The following is a 23,946-nucleotide window of genomic DNA, read 5'->3' as shown; positions in this document are numbered from 1 at the left end:
AAAAAAAAAAAAAAAAAAAAAAAAAAAAAAAAAAAAAAAGACAAAGCTCTGGGTGTCCTGGTTTGAATCAAGGAAAACAGATCGATGTCAAAAGGTTGCAGGAGACCAGAGCTAGGAAGCCAGCAAATTCCTCACAAGGCCCCTGTTGGAAAACCAAGTGCAGGACTGAGCACCTAGGGGAGAGTAAGTCCCAGCTGGGTGCTGATACCCCACTAAGCATGGCATGGATTTGGCTTAATGATTTCCAAATCATTAAAAAATGTTAAAAGCTGAGTGGTGGTGGTGCTCACTTGTAATCCCAGAACTCGGGAGGCAGAGGCAGGTGGATCTCTGTGAGTTTGAGGCCAGCCTGGTCTACAAAGCGAGGCCAGGACTACACGGAGAAACCCTGTCTTGAAAAAAACGAACCAAACCAAACCAACAATAAAACCCACCAAATGATGATGATGATAATGATGACGTAGTAACAGAAAGGAATCATTCTATAGTCAAGAAAGTAGCCAGATGGTGCAAAAGAATGTTCTGATCAGCTTTCCACATTACCTAGGGTCTGTGTTTTTATTTGTGGGTGTTCCGGCCTGAACTTCCACACACAGGAAATGTGCCCCCAGAGGTACAATGTTGCTGCAGCTAGTGGGTGTGACCCCTAGAGAAAACCTAGGCCCTTGAAGGAGTCAGCTGAAATTAAGAATCTGCCAGATGTTGGGGAGATGGCTCAGCAGTTAAAAGCACTTGCTGCTTTCCCAGAGGACTCGGGCTCAGTTCCCAGCACCTACATGGCAGATCACAACCATCTGTAACTCCAGCTCCAGGAAATCCAACACCCTCTTCCAGCCTGAGGGTACCAGGCATGTACATGGTGCATATACATGCAAGCAAAACACTCCCCATATAAGATTAAAAATAAGTAAATCTCAAAAAAACAAAAACAAAACAAAACAGCAGGTTGGAGTGTTGTCTCAGTGGTTAAGAGCACTGTCTGCTGAGTTCAAGTCCCAGAATTCACATGGTAGTTCACAACCATCTATACTGAGATCTAGTGCCCTCTTCTGCCATGCAGGTATAGAAATCTTTAAAAAAATAATAATTTTTAAAAAAAAATTAACTGTGCAGTGGTGGCACACACCTTTAATCCCAGGACTCAGGAGGCAGAGGAAGGTGAATCTCCGAGTTTGAGGCAACCCTGGTCTACAGAGAGATTCCCAGGACAGCCAGGACCTCACAGAGAAACCCTGTCTCAAACAAACAAACAAAACAAAACAAAACAAAAAAATGAACAAATGAAAAAAAATCTGTCAGATGTGAGGATTCTTCTACATTTCTGTCCTGTCAGAAACAGGACTCCTTGGCTCATTTTGCTTATCCGCAAAGTGTCCTTAGAAGGCCGAGAGGGTTTTCGACTGCATTCTGAGAAGACATACAAGGCAGTAACTCTTGGAGGGATGCCCACCCTCATCAGGTGAGTCCAAAGACTGAGGAGTCATGAGAACTGGCAGGGAAAGAGCAAACCAGGTCTGCATGCTGCTCTAAATGCAGACTGGGGAGGGGGGACTAGGACAGGAGGACTGGATGGGGGATGGACACAGTACTGTGGGAAGAGCCCTCTGAAGCTGGCTCTCACCATCATCTACTGGTGCCTGTGAAGGCAGCGCTGTATACTGTGCACATACACACGTGTGCGGATTTACAGTAGGGGGCTACTTACTGCTTGTTTGGGTTTTTGAGACAGGGTTCCACGTAAACAGGCCAGCTTCAAACCCACTAAGCAGCTGAGGCGGATGACCATGAGCCTCTAATTCTCCTACCTTTACCGCCCAAAAGATTACAGGCCTGAGCCGCCATACTTGGTTCCTGTGGTGCTGGGAATCCGACCCAGGGCTTCATGCCTGCTAGGCAAGCACTCTACCAATTAACTGACTGACACCACCAGTTCCATAGTGAAAACATGGTACCCAGACTTTGTCAGCGTGGAATCATGAATGGTGGAGTCTGAGACTTCACTGACTGACGGGGAATGGGGGGGGGGGGGGCTGGATGGTTCAGTGGTTAAGAGCACTGAGTGCTCTTCTGAGAGGACCTGAGTTCAATTCCCAGCATCCACGTGGCAGCTCACAAATGTCTATAACGCTAAGATCTGAAACCATCACACAAACAGGCGAAACACCAATGCACATAAAATAAAATTATATTAAAAAACAAAAAAACTGACCAAGACTCTCCATGGGAGAGGCAAGTGTGCATGCAGGAACATAATGATTCAATTAGTGAAAAACAAACAAGAGAAAACCCCCCGTAGAGGTAAGCCTACACAGTAAACAGGAGGGGAGCCAAATGGAATCTGGTTTTTGTAATATTTAGGTCTTAGTTTCCCTCTCTTGGTCAGAAGACTGCAGTTTTCCTAAGGGAATCACTCATCTTTTCCCTTTTGGGTCCTGGGTTTTGATAGGGTGGAATGATGGGCACATGACTGACACCTGAACTAGTGGGACAAAAGCTCTTCTTATTGCAACTGCTACTCTGTAAGAGATGAGCAGAAAATGATGGCCTGTGAGGCTGGTGTGTGTGAAAGTAAAGCAAACATGGACCAGGCTGGGGGCCTCAAAAACTGAGGCCGGGGAAGGGACCTGCTTCTCACTGCTCTCTCCGAGCTCCAGGCTTTAGCTATCACGGAGGAAGAGCGTTCTGGCGGTCACTGCCTGAGCGCTTGGATCCAGCCTTACCTGACTGAGGCGGTTCTGCAGCTCCTTCACCTGCTGCTCCACCTGTTGCTTTTCTCCCTGCAGCCGCTCCACCAGCTGCAGCTTCTCCTGGCTCCAGTGGCGCTCGCTGAGCTGCAGCTGCCTGGTGAGCTCCATGACTGCACTGTAGGACTCAGCCAGGAGGTGCTGCTGTTCTTCCCGCTCCCTCTGCAGTGCGGCCTTCCAGTCAGGGCCGGGCCTCTCACTGGCCCCCTTCCCAGCCTTCAGCTCCATCTGCAGGAAAAAGAGCCAGCTGGGTAGTGGCAGGGGACACTGGCTCCAGACCCATATACCAGGAAGGCCTTTGGGGACCTCCCATGCCTATCCTGACAACAGAGCTGTGGACCCCCTCTACATACAAGCCAGACCCTGAACCCAATGTTCTCTTCCTAAGCAAAGTGCTATTTCCTGTCCTTCAGAGAGGCTCCAAGGGAGCCTCCACATCTTCCACAGCCAGGAGGTCAGAGGCTTGGGGAGCAAGATCAGGTCTGCTGCTTAACGGCTAGGAAAGAAACCTATGCCAAGCATTTCTACAACAGGCAGAGCCCCCGGCTACCGACAACTATAAATCTATCAGTTCTTACCTGCAGCACCTATTTCCATGTGTGGGAGACATTCTTTCTCTCCACCCCCAGCCCCTTGAAAGCTAGGCCCCACCTTGTCCCCAGAGGCCCTGCATAGGGACATGTACACATGGTCACATAATACATAGGCACAGGAATGATCCAGCATGATATTTTTCTCAGCCTAGACCTCCTCATGGGGAGGCAGGAAGGAAACAGACAGCCTCAGGACTCACTGGCCCCAAGAATCTGAGAATGCTTATCCTCAAGAGGCTGGTCAGAGAGCAAGAGGTCCTGGAATGGATGGGTTTGTGAGGCAGTGAGGGGGTCTACGGGAACACTGGACAGGAGAATGAATGGTGCAGGGGCTCAGGAAAAAGCAAGGAGTCTATACACTCCGGGCAAGAAGGTAATCGTGCTCACGGGAGGTCAGAGGCTCGGGGAGCAAGATCAGATCTGCTATTTAATAGCTAGGAGAGAAACCTAACTCCTCGGGACCTGCTTCGCCATCTGGTCAGCAGAGACCATCAGGGTGTCCATCTTCCATGGCCACAGACAGCAGGAAGGCAGGCCTTCCTGGAGGAGGCCATGGGCCCAGTCTGAAGAACCATGAAGTCTGAGCATTTTCCGAGTGAGAAGCCTGCATTCCCACTCCTCAGGCCAGAATGGGGAAAGAACTTGCCCGGGGCACACAGCAGATGCTGGTCTCCCAGGGAGTCAGGCTGGGTGGCTGGAAGGTAGATCCTTATTTGAGTGAGGAACAAATGAGAGCCAGTTAGCAGGGGTCAGGGTGGGAGTCCTTATGAGGAGAGGAGAAAGCAAATGGGGATGGCAGACAGTGGAGTCGAGGCAGGGGTGTGCGGCCTATTACCAAGTGCAGGGAGCCCTGTGAGTCAAGTCCTGAGTGAATGGGTGCTGTTGACATGGGCACGGTCACGTCAAATACTCCAGGGGATCCTGGGACCCATGGAGAAACGGCAAAGCCATGTGCCCCATCAGGGTGAGGGTCGGCGGAAAATGGCAAAGCCTTCCTGTGAGTGTGGGTGGTGTTAACAGTGTGTGCGAGACTGCTCACCACAGCAGCCTCCTCCAACATTCACAGCCTGAAGACTGCTTCCCTCCAGAGTGCCCTGTCCAGATTAGCTGAACTTGTCCCCTGATACCATAATCCCTGCCTCCTCGTATTAACAACCACCTCTGCCTAATCAGCTACACAGTACACAGGCTGCGAGCCCAGATCGCCTGATCCGAGCTTTCTGTGTATCCTTGTGTCTGTCCGTCTTTTCTTCATTCTCTCCACACCTGAGTCAGGTCCATCCCAGAGCTGCGCTCTCTGTGGCACTCAGGCAGGCGTGGGAGCATTCCGTGAACCCACAGTGCACCCTGAGTTCCTGTCATTCTCTGGGGGTGTCGGGCACAAAGCGAGTGTAAGGGTCTTGTGCATCAAAGGCGCAGCTCAGCACCCTCCTCCGAGACCCCACTGTCTAGATCGGGGCTGGGAATGAAGAGGAGGAGGTCCCTGACAAGCAAGGAGGCTTACCTGCGAGGCCTGGCCCTTGAGCTCCGCCCGCTCGGTCTCCCAGGCGGCTCTGGCCTTTGCGAACTGCTGCTGGAGTTCCGTCAGGCTCCGGTGCTCGTCTTGGAGCAGCCAGCAAAGCTCCTTGAGTGTGACCTTCATGTCGGCCAGGGTCTTGATGTACTCGTTAGGCTGCACACAGAGGAAGGTCCAGTCAGGAGGCAGGAAGGGCAACCCTGGCGAGGCTGCCTCACCCGGGAAGTCTAGCCTCGGCCCTACCAGCCTGCGAGTCCTCTGCAGGTCTCCTCAGCCGTAAACTGGGGCTGAAGGCCAGTCCTGGAATGGCTGAGGCTGGCAGCAAGTCTCACACTCGGTGAATTCTATTACAGGAGTGGCTGCTCTGCCCAAGCGCAGAGAAACCACCTTCCCTAGGCTTTGCCGGCCCCAGGCTGCAGGTCTCCCCTGAGCTGACACCTCCATGGAGCCTCTCAAATGATGCCAGACTGGATTCCCCCCCCCCCCCCTTCCTGGCCCCTTAAACACTGCTCACCCACACTCCAGCTCACAGTAGAACCCTGGGAGGCTGATGGTACCGTGGGCCCCTCAGACCTGTGGCTTGATCTGACAGTTCTTACTTAACTTTGTGTGACCCTGGCCCACTATCCTTAACCTTCCCACAATGCCCCACTGGCCACGGCCACTCCAGCACACCTTGCCGCACCTCCACACAGTCCTCTTAGCTTGATATGGTCTCTTTTCCATCCTGAACTCAATAAGCCCCCTATTCATCCAAGGAATGCCATGAGTACCACCGTTCCCTATGCAACAAACTAACTGCTCTCCTTCCCGAACATGACCTCACAGTCCATGTGGCCTTCTGTCTCTACCCTCGAGTGACTGGTATATCCCCTAGCAATGAGCGACTGGTGGGCCAGATTCCAGACAATAACCATCTTCAGATCCTGTGTCCAGTCAGCACTGAGTGATCACTAATGCACGGGGTTGCACGGGGTTGCACGGGGTTGCACGGGGTAAGGCAGGACCGGAAGGGGCTGAACACACCGTGTTCTGGGTCCAGCTGTCCCCTGTGCAGGCCTTGTTATCCGAGTGCTGGGCGTTCATCTCCTCTTCCTCCATCAGCAGGTACAGTTCCTTCATGCTGTTCACCTGGTTTGAGAAACCACATTCGAAGGGCTCAGCCTCCAAAGGATGGGGACCACGACAAGCAGTCCAGATGGAAAGAGGACTGCACAGCCATGTAGGGAGGACGGGTGGCTCAGGCTGAACCAGAGCCTGCCGCTGGCTTCCCACATCTTAACTGGGACCCACCCCGCACCGTTCAGGCAAGGGAGCGGAACTCACGTCCCCCACCCCCTTCTTCCTGCTCAGGGCTACGGCTAAGCTCAGCAGTACCTCCAGAAAGTCGTCCTCCTCGCTGGGCAGAACCTTGCCCTGTCGCCAGCGCTTCAGGAACCACCGCAGCTTCATGAAGAGCAGCAGGAAGTTGTGCTTGAACTGCTGGGACTCCTGCACCAGTATGTTCTTCTCCTGGCTCCAGAATTTTTGCTCCAGCCGCCGCTGGAGGCTCAGGCTCTGCAGCTCGAACTCCCGCCTCAGCAGCGCCCTCTGCTGGTCCTCTTTTAGCTGTCGGGACAGGAGGGAGCCAGGTAGGCCCTAGTTGATTCCAGACCCAGATCAAGGATAGAGGGGAGCCTACTGGTCAGCCCTGAGTTCACTCTCCAGAACCCAAATACAAAAGCTCAGCCATGCCAAGCCTGGTCTCACAGGTGAGTCCCAGGTGCCGGGGAGGGATCCCGTCGAAATGCTGCGTCAACAGCTTGAGGAGTGACCTCGGGCTACCATGTCCTCACACTCTGAGCACCTCCTGGGCAGCAGATGTTTCCCTACGTGCTCACACGGGTCTGGGAACTGTGAAGGTTACATGGGGACTGCAGAGATGGTGAGGTGCAGAGCAGAGGCATGGGGGGGCGGTCGAGGAAGGCTGAGAAACATGAAATATCTTGGGGAACAACACTAGGTCCCGGCTGAGAGAGCCAAAGGCCTGAGGTGCGCAGCTCTGAGCGAGTCTGCTCCATCAGCATGCTTCACCAGGCGCCACCACAGCAGCTTCCTCATCAGTACAGTGGGGCCATCTCCTGAGGGCAGACTATGAAGACCGCGTGAGAGAATGTGGGCAAAGCGTGTCGTTATACACGGGCCATTCAGTAAGGTCTTTGTTTCTTGTTGTTGTTTTCAGTTCTTACTGTTTTGTATGTACATGGGGGGGGCATGTCACGGCGCCCGTGTGGTGGTCGGAGGACTAGCTCAAGTTACTTCTCTCTCACCGTGTGGGGCCTGAGGAGCAAACTCAAGTTTGTAAGGCTTGGTGGCAAGTGTCTTTACCAGCCCCAACAGTAAGGCTTAATAAATGCTCTTACAAACTGCTCTTGCAAACTGCTCCACAGCGAGGCTTGATATGGGCACCGTTTCATAGGCAGGAAACTGAGGACAAGAGATAAAACAAGGGCTAGAGAGATGGCTCAGTGGTTAAGAGCACTGAATGCTCTTCCTGAAGACTGGGGTGCACCTACATCAGGCAGATCACAGAAAATCTGATGTTTCTAGTCTCCATAGACACCTGCGCTGACATACATATATATATACACATCTACATGTAATTAAAAGCCTTTAAAAAATCATCTTTAAAATGATGAAACAGACAGGCATGGTGACCCATGCCTTTAATCCCAGCACTTGAAAGTGAGAGGCAGGTGGATTTCTTTGAGTTTGAATTAGCCCAGTCTACATATCAAGGGAACAGCCATGGCTACATAGAGAGACCCTGTCTCAGAAAAACAACCAAACAAACAAACAAAGCAAAACCCAAAGAGATTAAACAGGCCCAGCGTCACCGAGGCAAGCCAGTGCCATTATCATGTGCAGGGCACAGGGGTAGGAAAGCTTGGTTTTCTCCCACTGTTATCCCCTTCAGAGGACCCTGGCTTTTAGTAGTGTTACATTTCTTCCTATGCTGGGGACAGAACCCAGAGCCTCTCATATGCTGTCAAGTGCTCTCTACCTCAGGGGAGGAGAGGGGAGGAGAAGGGAGGGGAGGAGAGGGGAGGAGAAGGGAGGAGAGGGGAGGAGACGGGAGGGGGAGGGGAGGGGAGAGGAGGGGAGGAGGAAGGGGAAGGGAGGGGAGAGGAGAAACGTGGTACAAACCCACCTGGACCACTTTCTGGTTGAAGCTGTCAGCCTCCTCTTTCCGGAGCTGCCGCTCCTGAGACAGCTGCTCTTGCAAGCCCCGGAGGCTGTCATGGGCCTCTGCCAGGACCAGCTGAAGCTCCTTGATCTGAGGAGGGGTCAGATAAGGAGTCCGGAGAAGACACAGGCTGTGGTCAGAGAACGGCAGTAGCAGGGAATCGACAGTAAGCTGGGCCTGGCTGTCCTCTTCCGGCACAACACTGTCCTTGCCTCAGGGAGTCATGATGACAATTAAATGGAACAGTACGTGTCTAATCCTCCACAGTATAATTTTAACATTTCTCTCTTGCACATTTATTTATAATAAATGTGAAAACTGTAATTGATTCATAATTATATATGCTGTGAAAACTAAAACTGATCCACAAAGTTGTTCATAGTGTTTTTAGTTGATCAGACTTAATTAACTGATTAAATTTAATGGACTACTTATTTTTGACTCAGAAGTTCACCATTTTACAGGCTGGCCTCAAACTTCCGAGCTCAAGGCAGCCTCCTGCTTCAGCCTTCCAGGTAGCCACATGCTAGTTCATTGTTTATAATTAAAATTTTGGAAGCAATATTTTAAAAATGAGTTTTCAAATGTGTTTAATGAGTCTCTATGTATAAAGCTCCATTCAGCTCAACAATTACAGATGCTGTCTTTGTATGTTTTCATATAACAGAAACACATTAACTATCAGTGTGGTTAACTACATAATGATCTTGCCCTTCTCTGTATCTCCATGTAATAAAGCCACTTAGGGGTTTAATTGTACTTGTTTGTGGCTTACAGTGACTATGGAATAAAATCATTTTTAAAAAGTTAACCAAATTCTCCATCTTTCTGGGAAATGGTGTTTTTAAAGCATTTGGAACTATACAACGTTAACTGGTTCTTGGCCCAGCAAGATGGTTCAGCAGATAAAGGCGCGTACAGCCAAGCGCCTGGACCTGAGCTGGATGCCTGGGCCCCGCACAGTGGAAGGAGAACCAGCTCCTCAAGTTGTCCTCTGACTTACACACGATGTGCACAGTACACAAATAAATGCAAGTCCATATAAGAGACTCGGAGGAGCTGATGTCAGTTACAAAAGAGGAGGATCATGAGCTTGACCCAGTGTGGGCGACAGGGCAAGAGCCTGTCTCAAAGGGAGGGAAGTGTTCAGTCTGTGAAGGGCCATAAGCACCTGTTCTTTCCTTCTCTCCTTCCTATGAATACATGTGTGCGTGCACGTGTGCTTACGTGTGGATGCGTGTGCGCGCATGTGCGTGCATGTCCATGCGCATACATGTCCATGTGTGTGCATGTCTGTGTGACATGCATGCATGTGTGTGCACTCGTGCTGGGGACTAGACTCAAGGCCTCACATATGCCGAGCCAGTGCTTCGTCACTGAGCTGTAGCCCCAGCCCATTGCTAGGTTGTAGTTATACTCCAGATGAAATGAAGTGGTGCATGAGGCAGGAGGATCACCTGAACCTCTGAGAGTGCTTCCAGCCTGAGCAACACAGTGAGACTCCACCCCAAAAGAAAAAAAAAAGTGTTAAGTATTTCTGGTAACGGGAATGTTTATTCTAACACACTGCGCAGGAAGAGAAAGATGGAAATGGTCCCAGGCATGGCAGGTGTCCTGCTGAGGGGGAAAAATGTGGCCAATAATATGATAATTTGGCACTGTCTCTGCAATGATTTCAGGCATGTCTAGTACACCTGTTCTGTATTAAAAAATCTTGGCTGATCTGGGCAAAGTGTCATGTGCCTGTAATTTCAGCACGTGGAAGTTGGAGACAGGAGGATGGTAAATTTGAGGTAAGCATAATGTATATACTGACACCCTGGCTCAACAAACAAAAAAACTCTTTAGAGATCAGGCTACTGCCCTTGCACATCATTCGTGAACTCAGGATTGGCACAGTGTTTTGGCCGTAAGTACTCAGTAAGAATGAATGAAAGTGATTAAATGTGTAAAGGAGCTGACACAAACAAGCTTATTTCCTTCTCAGAAAAACGAGGTCTACATATCTCAGGTTGTTCCTCCTCCTCCTCCTCCTCCTCCTCCTCCTCCTCCTCCTCCTCCTCCCTCCCCTTCTCTGTATGTCTCTCGTTTCCCCATTGGGGTCAAAGCGAAGGCCTTCTGCACAGCGCCACAGCCTGGCTACCTGTCCACACACCGGTCTTCCTTCTTCCCTTCCCCTATGGCTACTAGGATGTCCAGACCACCTCACTAGAGAGCTTGGCCCTTCATTCTCCAGGGAGCTCCCCAGACTCACGGGGACAGGAAACTTCTCAAAAGATCAGAGAATCCTAGCAATTGTAGTCATTATAAATGTTGTGGTGGGAAAGCTGGGCCCATGGATATGGATGTATCTAAGGTCATAGCACCAGACCGGCAGTGTGACGTCAGGGGCCAGGGACGCTGCCCTCATCTTCACCCATAAGACCAGGCCTTAACCCTGTCAACAACCCTATGAGAGGTTCTGTTCTTATAGGGGACAGACAAACTGACAACTAAGAAAGTAAAATGACTTATCCAAGGTCTCACAGCCAGTACACCAGAGATCCACAACACGAACTCAAACAGCCTGAATGGAGAGATTACTGTCTCTCTGCTACATACCTTAGTCATTTCACGATGGCCTCAGTTCAGCATTCCCCCTGCCTCAGCATCCTGAAGCTGGGATTACAGGTAGATACCATGTCCAACTAAACTTCCTCTAACTAGATCGTGGGAGTGATTCAAATGCCCTTATTTCCTTTTTGCCCTGGCTGTCAGAAGTTTAAAACCAAACAGAATGCTCAAAACCTCTGCCATCATCCTCCAAGGACCACCCAGGCTGCTTTTGGGAGGTCCCAGCCAATCTCCTTCCACCCAACATCCTCCTTAGGCCTAGACCCACCTCAGAGGCATAGGAATCGTTATCTTCAGTTCGGTAAGGCCTGAAGTTCCGACTAGGGTCAGGCTTGGAGTCTAAGTCACCAGCACGGAAGGCCTCTCGGATCCTAGGCTCCCATTCTAGCAGGTCTCTGAAGTCAGGTGGCTAGAGGGCGGGGCACAAGCAGATGAGAGCTATGAGGAGAGGCCCAAGGAGTGCTACAAAAGGCCCCCACCAGGCCTCAGCTCCACAACAGGCTCTGTTCACATGAGATTGGGGCCCAGGCAATTCAGTCTTGCAACCCGGACCCAGCCTTTCCCAGGGTGCACTGCCACCGCCCCATGATCACTTGCTGCAAGGATGAATGACTTAGGCAAGCCAAAGCACTAATTCTGTGAATGGCTCTCACGAAAAGCCTCCTGAAGCAATTCCATCACCCTACCACCTGTGTGGGGCCTGCTCCCTCTTACTTCGGGAGGGAGACTCCACCTGGCTCTGTCCGCTAGTGTCAAGAAGCCATCTCAAGCCACAGCAGCGAAGAGCCAGCGGGAGCTGCTCTAGGGGCCGCCCAGTTCAGTGCAGTGCTTTACCGGGAGCCACACCCCCACGTGGCCACTCATGTGACGGCTGTCCTTCACATCATCAGTCAAGCCCGTCGACAGAGGTACTGGCTGGAAGCGGTAGGCAGGGGCTCGAGGTGTGCATCTGATTTTATCTTTGGGTCAGTGTTTATGTATTGCTTTTGAAATAATACTTTAAAATTTTTTTTTAGACAAGTATCTTTTCTAGTTTAGTTTTTCTAGGTAGCGTGCCATGGATGTCAAGACTAAGCTTCTCAAAAACTAATCAAAAGGTTAATATTTTTTTAATTTGAAATTATGGACTGATGGTTGGTGGTGGCCAGTGGCAGCATACACCTTTAATCCCAGCACTCAGGAGGTAGAGGCGGGCGGATCTCTATAAACTCAGGACCAGAGCGGTCTACAGAGTGAGTTCCAGGACAGCCAGGGCTACATGGTGAAACCCTGCCTTAAAGAACAAAAAGTACGTGTGTGTGTGTGTGTGTGTGTGTCGGGGGGTAGGGGATCAGCAAGTTGCCTTATTGGGTAAAGGTGTTTGCTACCAAACCTGACAACCTGAGTTCATCCCCAGGACCATCTGAAAACTGACTTCTGTGACCACAGGTACGCAGTGGCTCCCTCTGACCACCCCCCAAATAATGTAATAATATAATAAATATTTGACCCCCCCCCATAATGTAATAAAAATTTTAGTTACGAAAGAAATAGGAAGTTGGCAGCAGCGGGCACACGTCTTGATCCCAGCACTCAGGAAGCAGAGGCAGACAGATCTCTGTGAGTTCGAAGCCAGATTAGTTTACAGAGAGAGTTCCAAGACACCTGGGCCTACGCAGAGAAGTGCTATCTCAAAACAAACAAACGAACGCAAAGATAGAGGAAAAAACAAACAAACAGGCAAGGTGGCTGCCTTAGAGAAATGGCTCAATGGTTAAGAGCTCTTGATGCTCTGCAAGACGATCTGGGTTCAGTTCCCAGCACCCACACCAAAGAGCTCACAACTGCCTGCATCCCTAGCCCTGGAGGCTCCAGCACCTTCTGGCTTCTGTGGCACCTTTACACAGGTGCATGTGTATACACATATGTACAGACACATATAAATTTTCAAAAATGTGTTAAAAAGGAGTCAAGTCGTTGGTAGAGTACTTGCCTAACGTATGAGGCCATGGGTTGTGTCCCCAGTACTGGGAGGAGAGGGGAGGGAGGGAAAAGGGGAAAGTCTAGCAAAAAGGACTTCTCTATCCATAGTGAATGCATATTTGGCAGTTTACTGGGTCAATAAGTTTATACCTAGTTAGATGGGAATAAATAATTATTTTCTACCTGTAGCAGCAATTTTGCCAGCTGAATGAACACAGCCAGGCACTGCTGTGTTTGGTCTGTATAATTCCACTTACAGAAATCTCCAATATGGATAAGACCAGGAGGTTTTCCTGGGGAGCAGGAGTGTGGACTAGCAGGGAGATCAACCAGGGCTGCCTTGGGGCCGGTCATGTTGCAGGTGAGGATCACATGAGTGTTTACTGCAGGAGCGTTGTAAAGCCGGGTTTTGGGTCCAACTCTGTCGTGTGCCTGGTTCAGCACAAAGTTTGTTTGTGATAAATACCAGGACCCTGGCCATTGGCCTCTTACCTGGAAGTCAGAGCCAAGGTCTTTGGACAGCATGATCTCCTTAGCCGGCCCCTGGGACCCCAAGGAGGGCAGCGCGGGGAAGGACTCAGGCTGCTCCTTGCCAGAGCTCCCCAAAGCCACATCCGCCTTTCGGGTGAAGGCGTTCAGTTCCTGCTGCAACACACTCAGGCGCACCAGGATGGCATGGATGAGCTTGGCATCCCTGGGGCCCTCGCTGTTGTCAGGCGCCTCATGCAACCGTAAGTCTGTACACTCGTTGTCCAGGCACAGCCGGAGGCCGACTGAGAAGCCATTGGCATCAGCCACCAGGACGTCGATGGCCTTGCTGACCAGCGCGGCCTGCTCCCGCAGCCCAGGCAGCGCCTCGGCCTCGCGGGCCCTGCAGAGCCTGGCGGCGTGGGGCTCCAGCGTCTCGCCCAGAGGGGCAGGCACGCACTGCGCGGAGTCCCCGGCCTCGGCATCCGTCTCCAGCATGGGGCGCGTGCTCTGGCAGGAGGCCAGGTCACAGCGCTGCAGGTTGGAGAGCAGCACGCGGTTCTCGTACTGCAGCTTCTTGACCTTGCCGCTCAGCTCTCCGATCTGCAGCTTGGCAGCTGCCAGCTCCTCCTGGGAGGGCTCGCTGAGTACCGAGCAGCTGTCCTCGGACAGCGTCACGTCCAGCTCATGCTCGGAGCGGTACTTGGCCAGCTCGTTCAGCAGCAACTTGTTCTGGTCCTCCAACTCTGCGGAGGAGCGCCGCAGCAGCTCAGCCTCCTCCTCGACGAACTGCAGGTGGCGCCGCAGCTCGGCTAGGCTCTCTCCGCACTCACCACCCAGGGAAGAGAAGGCCAGCCTGGCCTCGGGACCCCCGCCGCCCCCGTGGTCCTTCATGTCGTCCATCTCTGCCCGCAGGCCCCGGTTCTCCACCTCCAGCTCCACGATCCTCCGGCTCAGCAGGTTGGCCTCCTCCTCCACCAGCTTCAGGTGCACCTTCAGCTCGGTCTCACGGGAGTGCGGAGCGTCCGCCAGCTCCTCCGCCGACAGGGCTGCATCCAGATCCCCATAGAGCGAGCGGTACTTGAGAAGCTCCTCCTTCATGCTGTCGTTCTCCTTGGCCAGCTTCGTGAGCTTCTTGCACATGAGGGCCGACTCTTCTTTTGCAAAATGCAGCTGGCACTTCAGGTCAGCGCTGTCCTCCTGCGGCCCAGTGGGCACCGAGACAGCAACAAGCAAGATTAGTGTCAGTTGGGCCCAGCCACAGTATTCTGGGGTGCACTGACTGTCAGAGAACCCAGGGGTGAATCAGCTTGGCTCTCGAGCCCTGGAGGCCACAGGACGGAGAGCAGGGGCATTGAGAGGCCAGGACACACTACCTACAGTCTGGGAGTCTGGGAGCAGGTGACATTCTGACATCTGACTATGGCCATTCCTTGCTAGAGTTGCCCCCTCTGAAAAAGTGGTCTCCAGAAACTCTGGTTTCCAACACGATGACTGTTAAATGGGGAAATGTACAAAAAAAGTGGTGGCACCCTGGCTGCTCACAGGATTCTGTGCCTGGACTGTGGGAAAAACAAAACAAAGCACCAACGGGGTGCTTTTATCTAATTCTTACAACAAACCCAAACACTAGGCACAGATGAGGAAACAATACCAGAAAGTTGAAGTGAGCCTCCTCAGTAAGGGGGCAATCAAGCGGCAGAGTCCAAGTTCAAGGTCTCTGACTCTATTTCATCTTGGGTTTATCTGTCCCTATGTTGGATAAGCACCTTGTGGGTCCAGGAGTGTCTAAGCATGAGTTCAGAGCGGGCTTGGAGGGAGTAAAATGCGGAGTGAAGTCGAGAAGAAAGGGGAAGAAATGGGGGGGGGGAACAGGAGAGACCCTAGAAAGAGATGGGACCTGGATGACTACCCAGGACACCTAACATCGGTTTGGGCCTCCAAACTACAAACTGTAGCGTGGGGGGGGGGGGATCTGAGGACGAACCTGCGCAGTAGGCTTCTTGTCGGTCTTCCCAAGAGATCGGGCTCCTCTTTTCTTCAAGGAATGCTGAAGGAAAAGAAGAAAGCAAACAGAAAAAAAATCACAAAGATGGTGCACACCCAAAGAGGCCTCACAGGGCGGAGACAGCGAGGGTCCCAGCTCAGCCTGTGTGTGTTAACCCAAGCCTGAGCCAGGGACGGCTGAGTGCATCGCATGGGGGATACGGACCAGAAGGACTGAAGGAAATAGCTAAATACCCCCAACCCCCGCCCAGGGCTGCTCCGCACTGCACCCACGCTGGACATTGTGATCCTGTTGACTGGAAATTGGAATTTGTGCTCTTGCTCTTGTTCACCTTTTTGTTGTTTTGGGCCCCCCCCCCATTATAATTACATAATTTTCTCCCTTCGCTTTCTTCCCTCCAACCCTTCTCACGTACCCCTTCCTCCTGTTCTTCAAATTCGTGGCCTCTTTCTTTAGGTGTTGCAACATATGTGTGTATGTTCCTAAACATATAAATACAACCTGCTCACCCCAGATGTCACTTGTATGTACGTTTTCATGGCTGATGCTTGCCTCTCATCCACTCATCAGAGATTTCCTGAGCACACCTCAGGGTGTAGAGAATACAGCAGGGAAGTAGACAAACGAGATGCCAAAAGCATGCTGTGACACCCTGCCTCAGACCTGAGATCCCATTTCCCCGGGGAACACCTCCAGGCTGAGAACCATTCTCAGTGGCGCTCACTGGCTAAGGATGGACACACCCCCAAACACTAGCCCAGGCCCCCTTGACTCCACCCCAAAAAAGCCACTAGCTCCAACTGAGGCCATCTAGGTGATGTGATTCCGTTTCTGCCTCTGCCTCGCTCCCTAACAGTGTCACAGCCAAACGGGTTCTTCCCTAAATCTCCCTCTCACAGGAAGTGACATTTCATAGGACTCTGAACACAGAATGAATACTAATGAACAAAATATGGGTACAAAACTAGAAGCAGTTCAGAAATGATGGTGGGAGACTAAGAGTGGACAAGGATTCAGAAACGCTGAAGCACTGGAGGTAGGGGAGTCAATACATTTGATTACCCAGGCAAAAACTGCATGGATAAAAACAAAACAAAGGAGAGCAAACCATCCTGAACAGCAAAGCAGTAGAGCCCTGGCCTGATGTGTTCAAAGCCCTGGGTCCATCCCCAGAAACTCAGGCCCAGGATGGCAGGAGAATCATAAATTCAAGGCCTGACTGTGCAACAGATAAAGAGCTTGTCTCATAGTAAAGGCAAAAGAATGACTAGGGGACACAGGTAAGTTGTAGAGAGCTTGCCCAGTCTTCACAAGACTCTAGGTTCTAGCCTCGGTACAGAGAAGAAGAGAGAAGGTTTACAGAAGGAAGACAAATAGATCTTAACCCTGGGGAAACGCGTGGCCCCACTCAGGATGGAGAGCCCCAAAGGAAAAGTTATGCCGGGCGGCTGCTTCTCACTGATCAGAGTGGCGAAACCAGAGCCATCTAACAGTACATCCTATTGCTGAGGCTCCGGCTAAACAAGGAGGTTCATTTATTGCTGGCAGGAGCGCAAAACGGCACAAGCCCCACGGTGGGGAAGGAGAGGAAATGCTACAATGATCCGCGCTTAAGTTTCTTGTTGTTTAAAAGAGTCATTCAATTAGACGCATGATTCCATTGAACACTTCCTCCCGAGAGAGGGAGGATTCATGCCAGGAGCTTTTGCAGCCACGTTTAGGTTGTCCTCAACTTTAGGAGTTGAGCTGCCCACTTGAATTTCTGAAAATGCTCCCCAGCGACTTTAGATAAATGCTCACCCCCAACCCTCAGCTCTTGTTCCCCATCACTGTAGGCAAGCCACTGACACAATTTTAAACAAACAAGGCTTGTTTTACGTTTATGGGTGTTTTGCCTGCATGCATCTCCGTGTGGCACATTTGCACAGTACCCGTGAAAGCCAAAGGAGGGCACTGGATCTCCTGGAACTGAGGTTACAGATGGCTGTGTGCTGCTGGGAACGGAACCTGTATCCCTCTGGAAGAGCAGCTAGGGCTCTTAACTGCTGGGCCATCTCTCCAGCCCTGAAAGCCCAGTTTTACTGAAACTGAGATGGGGACTTGACCAGAGTTCTAGGGCAGATATTAGGTTAGAAGAGAGCAACTCTTGACGTAGCTCTTAACTGAGTTGCAAAGACTTGGTAGGAGAAAACGTGTCTTTGAGGAGGGCTAGCACGGAGCTAGCACGGCGGCTTTCAACCCACGTGCCCAGGAGAACTTCCTGGGGAGGTTAAGAAAACACCTCACCAGGCAACACCTCAAAGGTTCCGGAATAATGGGCCTGGGCTATGTCTCGGCCATCGAGGTTTAAAGCAGCTTCCCAGGGAAGCAAGTTAGTCCTATCCTGTAGTGTGTCTACATGTGTGTGCACGCACACACATGCACATGTATGTGCGGGCTCATGCACAAATGCACATGTGTGCATACATTTTCCTGCATGTGGAGACCAGAGGACAACCTCAGGGGTGTTCAGAAGCTCTCCATCATTTTATCGCCATCATTTTTTTATCTTCTCTGAGACAAGGTTGCTCATTTGCCTGGAGCTCACCAATGATGGCTGCTAGAGAGCCACAGGGTTCCTTCCTGAGTCTGGTGGTGTGTGTTGTTTTGTTGTTTGTTTGTTTTGTTTGGCTTTGGCTGTCCTGGAACTCACTCTGTAGACCTGGCTGTATTAAAGGCGTGCACCGCCACTGTACAGACGAGTCTAGTGTTTTTACATCTTATCGGCCCACTCTGAGTCTATCTTAAAACCTAATCAGGAAAAGTTTTGTCACACTACAGGCACATAGCATCAGGTTCCATTTCCACAAAATGTCCAGGCCAGGCAAATTCTCAAAGACGGAAAATATTAATGGTGTCCCAGAGCTGGGGGAGGGAGGGAATACAGAGTGACTGCTAATAGGTGTGAATTTGGTTTATTATTTTTTCAAGAGCGTAACAAAAAGGCCCTGGAATTAGAAAGTACGGGTGGACACACAACTAATTGTGTGGGTTTAAAAGAGCAAACTTGGGCTAGGAAGGTAGCTCAATAGTAGAGCATATGGCTGGCATACACTCAGTTCCCAGCACTGCAAATAAAAAGGGGGAAGGTAGACTTAACAGAATGTGAATTACATCTCAATAGAATGTTACTGAAAACCTGAAACTGAATAGCTGAGCAGAGTGGCACACATCTGTAATTCTAGCACTTGGGAACAGAAGCCAGAAAGATGATGCAAGTTCAAGGCCAGCCTGTCTGCAGGGCAAGTTCAGGCCAGCTGGTGTACAGTGGGTTCTAGGTGAGCCTGGACCACATAGCAAGCCCTATCGAAAAACAAAACAAGAACACTCAAATAGCATATAAAAATGCAGCCTTGTTACAAAGCAGAAGTTGTCGCTGGACAATGGTGGTGGCATATGCCTTTAATGCCAGCACTCAGGCGGCAGAGGCAGGTGGATCTCTGTGAGTTCGAGGCCAGCCTGATCTACCGAGCCAGTTCGAGGACAGCCGGGAAACACAGAGAAACCCTGTCCAAAAACAAACAAAAAGTAGACAAAGCCAAGGCCCCCTTTCATGCTGTCCCCATCTTCCTCCCCTCCCTGCAGGATCTTTGCCTACTGGTGCCTCTGGAGCTCTTTCCAGACCTTTGGCCCTGTGTTTAAGACTGAAATAGATAGTGCTGTTTGGGACTTTCTTTCCTTCCTGTGCTTATTTGATTCTGTGATTTTTATAATAAGCACTTCGGAGCAAAGAAAACCCAAAAGCATTCGGCATATTAAAAGGCTTGTCTATACCCATGCAACATGATCCTGTACCTTACAGAAACCACATATGCAACCTAAGCCCACCCTTATTTATTTTTTAAAGACATAGAAAGACACGTTAGACGCAGAGAAAGACCTAGAAAAACACAAAGCAAACTGATAATCCCAGGTTAGGCAGATGAGAAGGGAGTGTCTGGGTAAGGCTTTCATTATTTTGTATATTTTTATACTAGCTCTGTCATTCTGAATAGATGCCACGGTCACGTGGTGAAAATTCAAAGAGCACAAAAAAACGAACAGAGGGAAGCAGAGAGTCCCTAGTTTCCTGCCCTGGGGGTTGGCAGCGTAGCCGGAGCTTGCTGGAACCTTCCTCAGAGTTGTGCCAGGTATGCATTTGTGTGCTTCTGGAAAGGGGTTTTTGCCTCATTAAGTTTATATTGCATACTTAAGTTTAAAGAAGCATGTACACATATACATAAAAAATAATGTGCACCTATATGCAGAAAATCCTATCGGAAGTGTCTATTCACCTCTCAAACAGGTGAATCCCAAGTACTGGATGGCAAGAACCTTGAAAGGTTTCTCCTTGGGGCTTAGGGCATCCTTTAACTTCTGTGGGTCTGTTGTGGGTAGGGAAGTGCCTAGTGTTTTTCATTTCTGATGTAGTTTTCTGGGAAGCCATGGCACACCTTTCTAGCAGGCGGGCTGAGCGGCTGCACCCTCACAGAATGGAGGCAGGCAGAGAGCACAAAGCCATGCCTGGGGTGGGGGCCGACACTAAGGTGGCTCCAGTCATTCTGTCTTGGACTGGACCTTCTCCCAACCCATGGAAGCCACCTGAGCTCCTACAATGACCTGAGCTTGGGAGGGAAACCAAGGCAGGTTCTGAAAGCACAAGGACCACCCTCCCCTCTGATGAATGGCAGCTGGCCAGGCAGGGGGTGACGCTGCCTTTCCCCTCAAGGGAGCCAAGGTCTGTCAGAGCCCCTTTGTTCTGCCTCTGGGACTCTGGAGGGCAGAGCACAAGGTCCAGGAAGACCCAGTCCAGAGGCACACTACCTAGTCCTCACAAAGCCACTAGGAGTGGTCTGGGTGGCACCCCTGAGCAGCTCCGGCCAACCCTTCCCAGCCAGAGCCTGACTCTGCCTTCCCCAGAAACCACAGAATCCTAACGCCAAGAGAGAGCTGCCTAAACACCTGCCTCGGGGGGTCTCGGTCTCCAACAGCTTCTGTGCTTCCTTGCCTCTGACTCACCAAACGTGGCAGGATGTCCCTGTGAGTCTCATGGAACTAGCCTTCGGACTGACCATAAAGGGGACCCGGGTTGGGGTGCATCTCTAGAGTGAAGTGAACTTGCCGCATGGCCAAAACGCAGGCATTCAAGCCTGGAGAGACCACCACTTGAGTGGAGAAAAAAAAAAAAAAAAACGTTTAAATTATATCGTATCGTGTGTGCATGTATCATGATAGATGGGTGTGGTATATGCACACATCCTTGTACATACATAAAAGCCAGATTGTCGAGTGTCCTGTTCTATCACACTCCGCCTTTGAGAAAAAGGTTTCCCACTGATCCTGGAGACCAGCAAACCTGAGCCGTCCTCCTGTTTCCTCCTCCTCCCCAGTGCTGGAGTTATAGGTCTGTTTGGGATCATGCCCAACTTTTTATGTGGGTTTTAGAAATTTGAACTCAGATCGTCATGCTTGCTCAGCAGGCTCTCTTAGCCCCTGAGCCACCCCGAAGCCAGAAAAAATAAGTTTAGACTCGAGAGTTTTCAGTGTAGCTGCTCCTTCCATGTGCCTGCCAGCTATGTGGGGACAGCCCCTGTGTGAGGCAGCAAAGGCTTCTCCAGGCCCACAGCTAGTGGCTGGTTGACATGGTAACGACAATAGTACACACTGTATTTAGCAAGCGCTTATTCTGTGCTGAGCACCTTCCAGCCCGGCTCATTTAATTCTCACAAACACCCCCACACTGTAGGGACTGATTTCCCCTTTTCGTAAACAGATCAAGTGAGCACTCGAGCTGTTGTGCCATCTGCCCAAGGCTGCAATCACTCTCAAGGAACCAGCACAGCCAAGATTCACACCCAGGCCTACGGGGCTCCGCTTCCAGGTTTGTCCTGCGGATCACACAGCAGGCCCAGAGCCACTGCACAGCGGTAGAACCAGGCTCAGCCCCAAGTGGTCGAAGGTGCTCTTCCCACCACCACCAAGGAGGAAATCCAGATGAGAAGTCACTGGTGTGCGTTCTGGGAAAGCCCCTTGATGAGTGAGGCAGGGCAGCGGCATCTCCGTTAGGAGTCAGTCCAAGTGTGGGAGACCCAGGGCCCTGGGTTTGAATCCCCTATTTATCTTCCCCCAGTCTCATCCATTGACAGCAATTCTGCTCCTGTGTGCATATCCAAGAGAAACATACAGAATCACAAAACCTCAAACATGAATGTCTATCACAGCATTATTTGTGACAGCAGAAAAGCAGAAGCCACACAAACATCTATCACATATAAGGCACTTTACCCACACAATGGATTACTACCCAGCCATGATAAGAAATGAGGTCCTTCAACATGGATGCCTAAACCCCAAGAGCCTTGTGCCCATCACCAAAGACCACACATTGCTTGATTTCACTTGAATGCAATCTCCTGAATAGATAAATCAATAGAGGCAGAAAACAGGCCAGCAATTGCCAGGGGCTAGAGGAAGAGGGGGTGGGGCATTACTGCTAACAGGTGTGGGGTTCCTTACAAGAGCCATGGGAGTTTTCTGGAATTCGATCCTGCTGCGGGCAGCACAGCATCAGCCTATGAAACTGAACTGTAAAGCGGTGTGTTCTGTGCTCAATGAACTAAACTGTAATGTGAAAATGTCCAAGAAGGAGTAGTATGTACAAAGCAGGGACGACAGAGGGTTAAACAGCAGGAAGGCACATGGGCAAGGCTGGGAGCCGTGCCTGGCACGGGGGAAGCACTCAGACACAGCAGCTACGTTAGGACAAATCACACTCACACTGGCTTTCTGCCTGGAGACAAGGGGGATGATTCTGGATGAAGGGGCAGCTGCTGTTACGATTCTGAAGCAGCAGCCCAGCTGGGCTGCAGTGCCACCGCAGAGAGCCATGAGGGCATGCCACCTCCCTTCTGTCTCGACAAGAGCTGTCTCCATAGCAACTGCATCAGCTCAGGGCAGGGGCTCCCATTCCCAGTCGGGTGACAACATCGCCTCAGCAACCTGTCAGGATGGCAAAGGCGGGTCCCAAGGATGGGACTGTAGCTCTGGAAGAAGAATTACTGAGGGACCCTTGTCTCCATAGTAACCATGACAGGAAGGAGAGGGAAGAGAAGAGGGCAAACAGCAAATAAACAGGATCTGGGGCCAGCACCACACATCAGGAGCTCACATCAGGCTTCAGGCATCTGTTTCCCAGGAAAGAGAACCGGTTTCTTCAGTGCCTGCTCTGTGTCAGGGTCCATTCTGGGGTCTTTACATTAAAAACCTAAAATTTACATTTAAGGTTCCTCGAGTAGGGATCGTGAGGCAACTCAGTGGGTAAAGGCAGGTGCCACCAACACTGATGACCTGAGTTTGATATCTGGGATCCACGGTGTGGAAGAAGAGAAGCAACTTCTTCACATTGTCCTCTGACCTCCACATGCTGGCTGTGGGACACTGACAGACACAGAGACAGTTACACAGAGACAGAGATACAGAGACGCAGACACACACATGCACACACACACACACACACACACACACACAATAAAGTTTTAATTGTAGTAAAAATTTTAATTTCACAAGTAATGCCTAAGTACATTCATGTTTTTGTTTTGTTTTTAAAGAAAGGTCTTACTATGTTACCCAGGCTAGCTCTTTGATGCCTAGACTTAAGTTATCTTCCCCCCTGTAATGAACTATAGATGTTCTCATCATATCTAGTTTTAGTAGTTTCTTTGAGGCACTGTCTCGTGTATCCCAGCTTCTCCTCGCATTCACCATGTAGCCAAGAATGAGCCTCAGCTTCTAATTTTCATGTCTCTATCTCCTGGGTGCTGGGGTTACAGCTGTATGGAACCACGCCCATTTTAGTTGGAACTGTGTTTTCCCATTTTGCCTGGAACTCCAGGCAAGCGCTCTACCACCTGAGCTACGATCCCAGTCCTTTTTAACTTTATTTTATTCTTTTGTTTTTGAGACAACCTTATATCGTAACCCAGGCCGGCCTGGAATCACAGAGCCCAGTGGGGTCTGCCTCCTGACTACCTCTCATTATTTAATTCCTGGGGGCCCTGGAGAGATGGCTCAGCAGTTGGAAACACTAGCTACTCTTGCAGAAGACTCGCTCGATTCCCAGCACCCACGCTGAGCAGCTCACGACCACAGATAGCTCAAGCTTTCGGGATTCCAATGCCATCTTCTGTCTGGCCTCTGTGGGCACCTGGACACACATGGTACATAGACAGACAAGCAGGCACACACACAGAGAAAGAGAGAGAGAGACTAGAAAGCACACAAAGCCTAGCTTGGGCTGACGGTATGGCTTTATGGCTTGAGAGTCCAACCTACCCTGGTATGTAGGAGATCTCAAAACAGCTGGTAGGGTTTTTCAATATGTGCAGTTCTGTAACTTTCTTTTGGGCTGCAGTGGGGATCAAATCCTGGGTCTAGCACATGTTAGGCAAGAGTTCCACTACTGGGCAATGTTCCCAGTACTTTACTGCCTTTTTATTTCAAGACAAGGTCCTACTAAGTTGCCTGGGCTGGCCTCAGCTTACTGTGCAGCTCAGGCAGGCCTAGAACATCCCACCCTCCCGCTTCAACCTTCCAGGCAGCTGGGATAATGGGCCTGGTCACCAGGCCTACCTTCCTAATTTCCTTCCCTGGTTTACAACATACCTTGGAGACCTTCTTATATCAGGATACATTTTTTTTCTACTTTGTAACACATGGTAAAGGTTATATAATATAAATGTACCACTTTAAACATTCTATTCTACAACGGTAAAATATAGTTAACATAAAAGTTACCACTT

General features: G+C 50.6%; 1 protein-coding gene across 2 annotated transcripts in view; it reads right to left on the bottom strand.

Moving 5' to 3' along the window:
- The window catches only part of Soga1 (suppressor of glucose, autophagy associated 1), a 66,043-nt gene that overhangs the window by 16,620 nt on the left and 25,477 nt on the right, over positions 1 to 23,946 (bottom strand). For both annotated transcript variants that reach the window (XM_055602207.1, XM_055602208.1), the window contains 8 exons: positions 15,110 to 15,172; positions 13,147 to 14,322; positions 10,961 to 11,101; positions 8,044 to 8,169; positions 6,231 to 6,461; positions 5,880 to 5,984; positions 4,842 to 5,009; positions 2,721 to 2,972 (listed from right to left, as the gene is read on the bottom strand). In XM_055602207.1, coding sequence (XP_055458182.1) covers positions 2,721 to 2,972; positions 4,842 to 5,009; positions 5,880 to 5,984; positions 6,231 to 6,461; positions 8,044 to 8,169; positions 10,961 to 11,101; positions 13,147 to 14,322; positions 15,110 to 15,172 — 2,262 coding nt within the window. The remainder of the gene's footprint in view (positions 1 to 2,720; positions 2,973 to 4,841; positions 5,010 to 5,879; positions 5,985 to 6,230; positions 6,462 to 8,043; positions 8,170 to 10,960; positions 11,102 to 13,146; positions 14,323 to 15,109; positions 15,173 to 23,946) is intronic.

The sequence above is a fragment of the Psammomys obesus genome, unplaced genomic scaffold (assembly GCF_907164565.1).
Source record: "Psammomys obesus unplaced genomic scaffold, mPsaObe1.curated_primary_1811, whole genome shotgun sequence".
NCBI classification, from domain to species: Eukaryota; Metazoa; Chordata; class Mammalia; order Rodentia; family Muridae; genus Psammomys; species Psammomys obesus.
The sequence above is the reverse complement of the archived record's forward strand: the minus strand, read 5'-3'. Positions and strand labels throughout refer to the sequence as shown.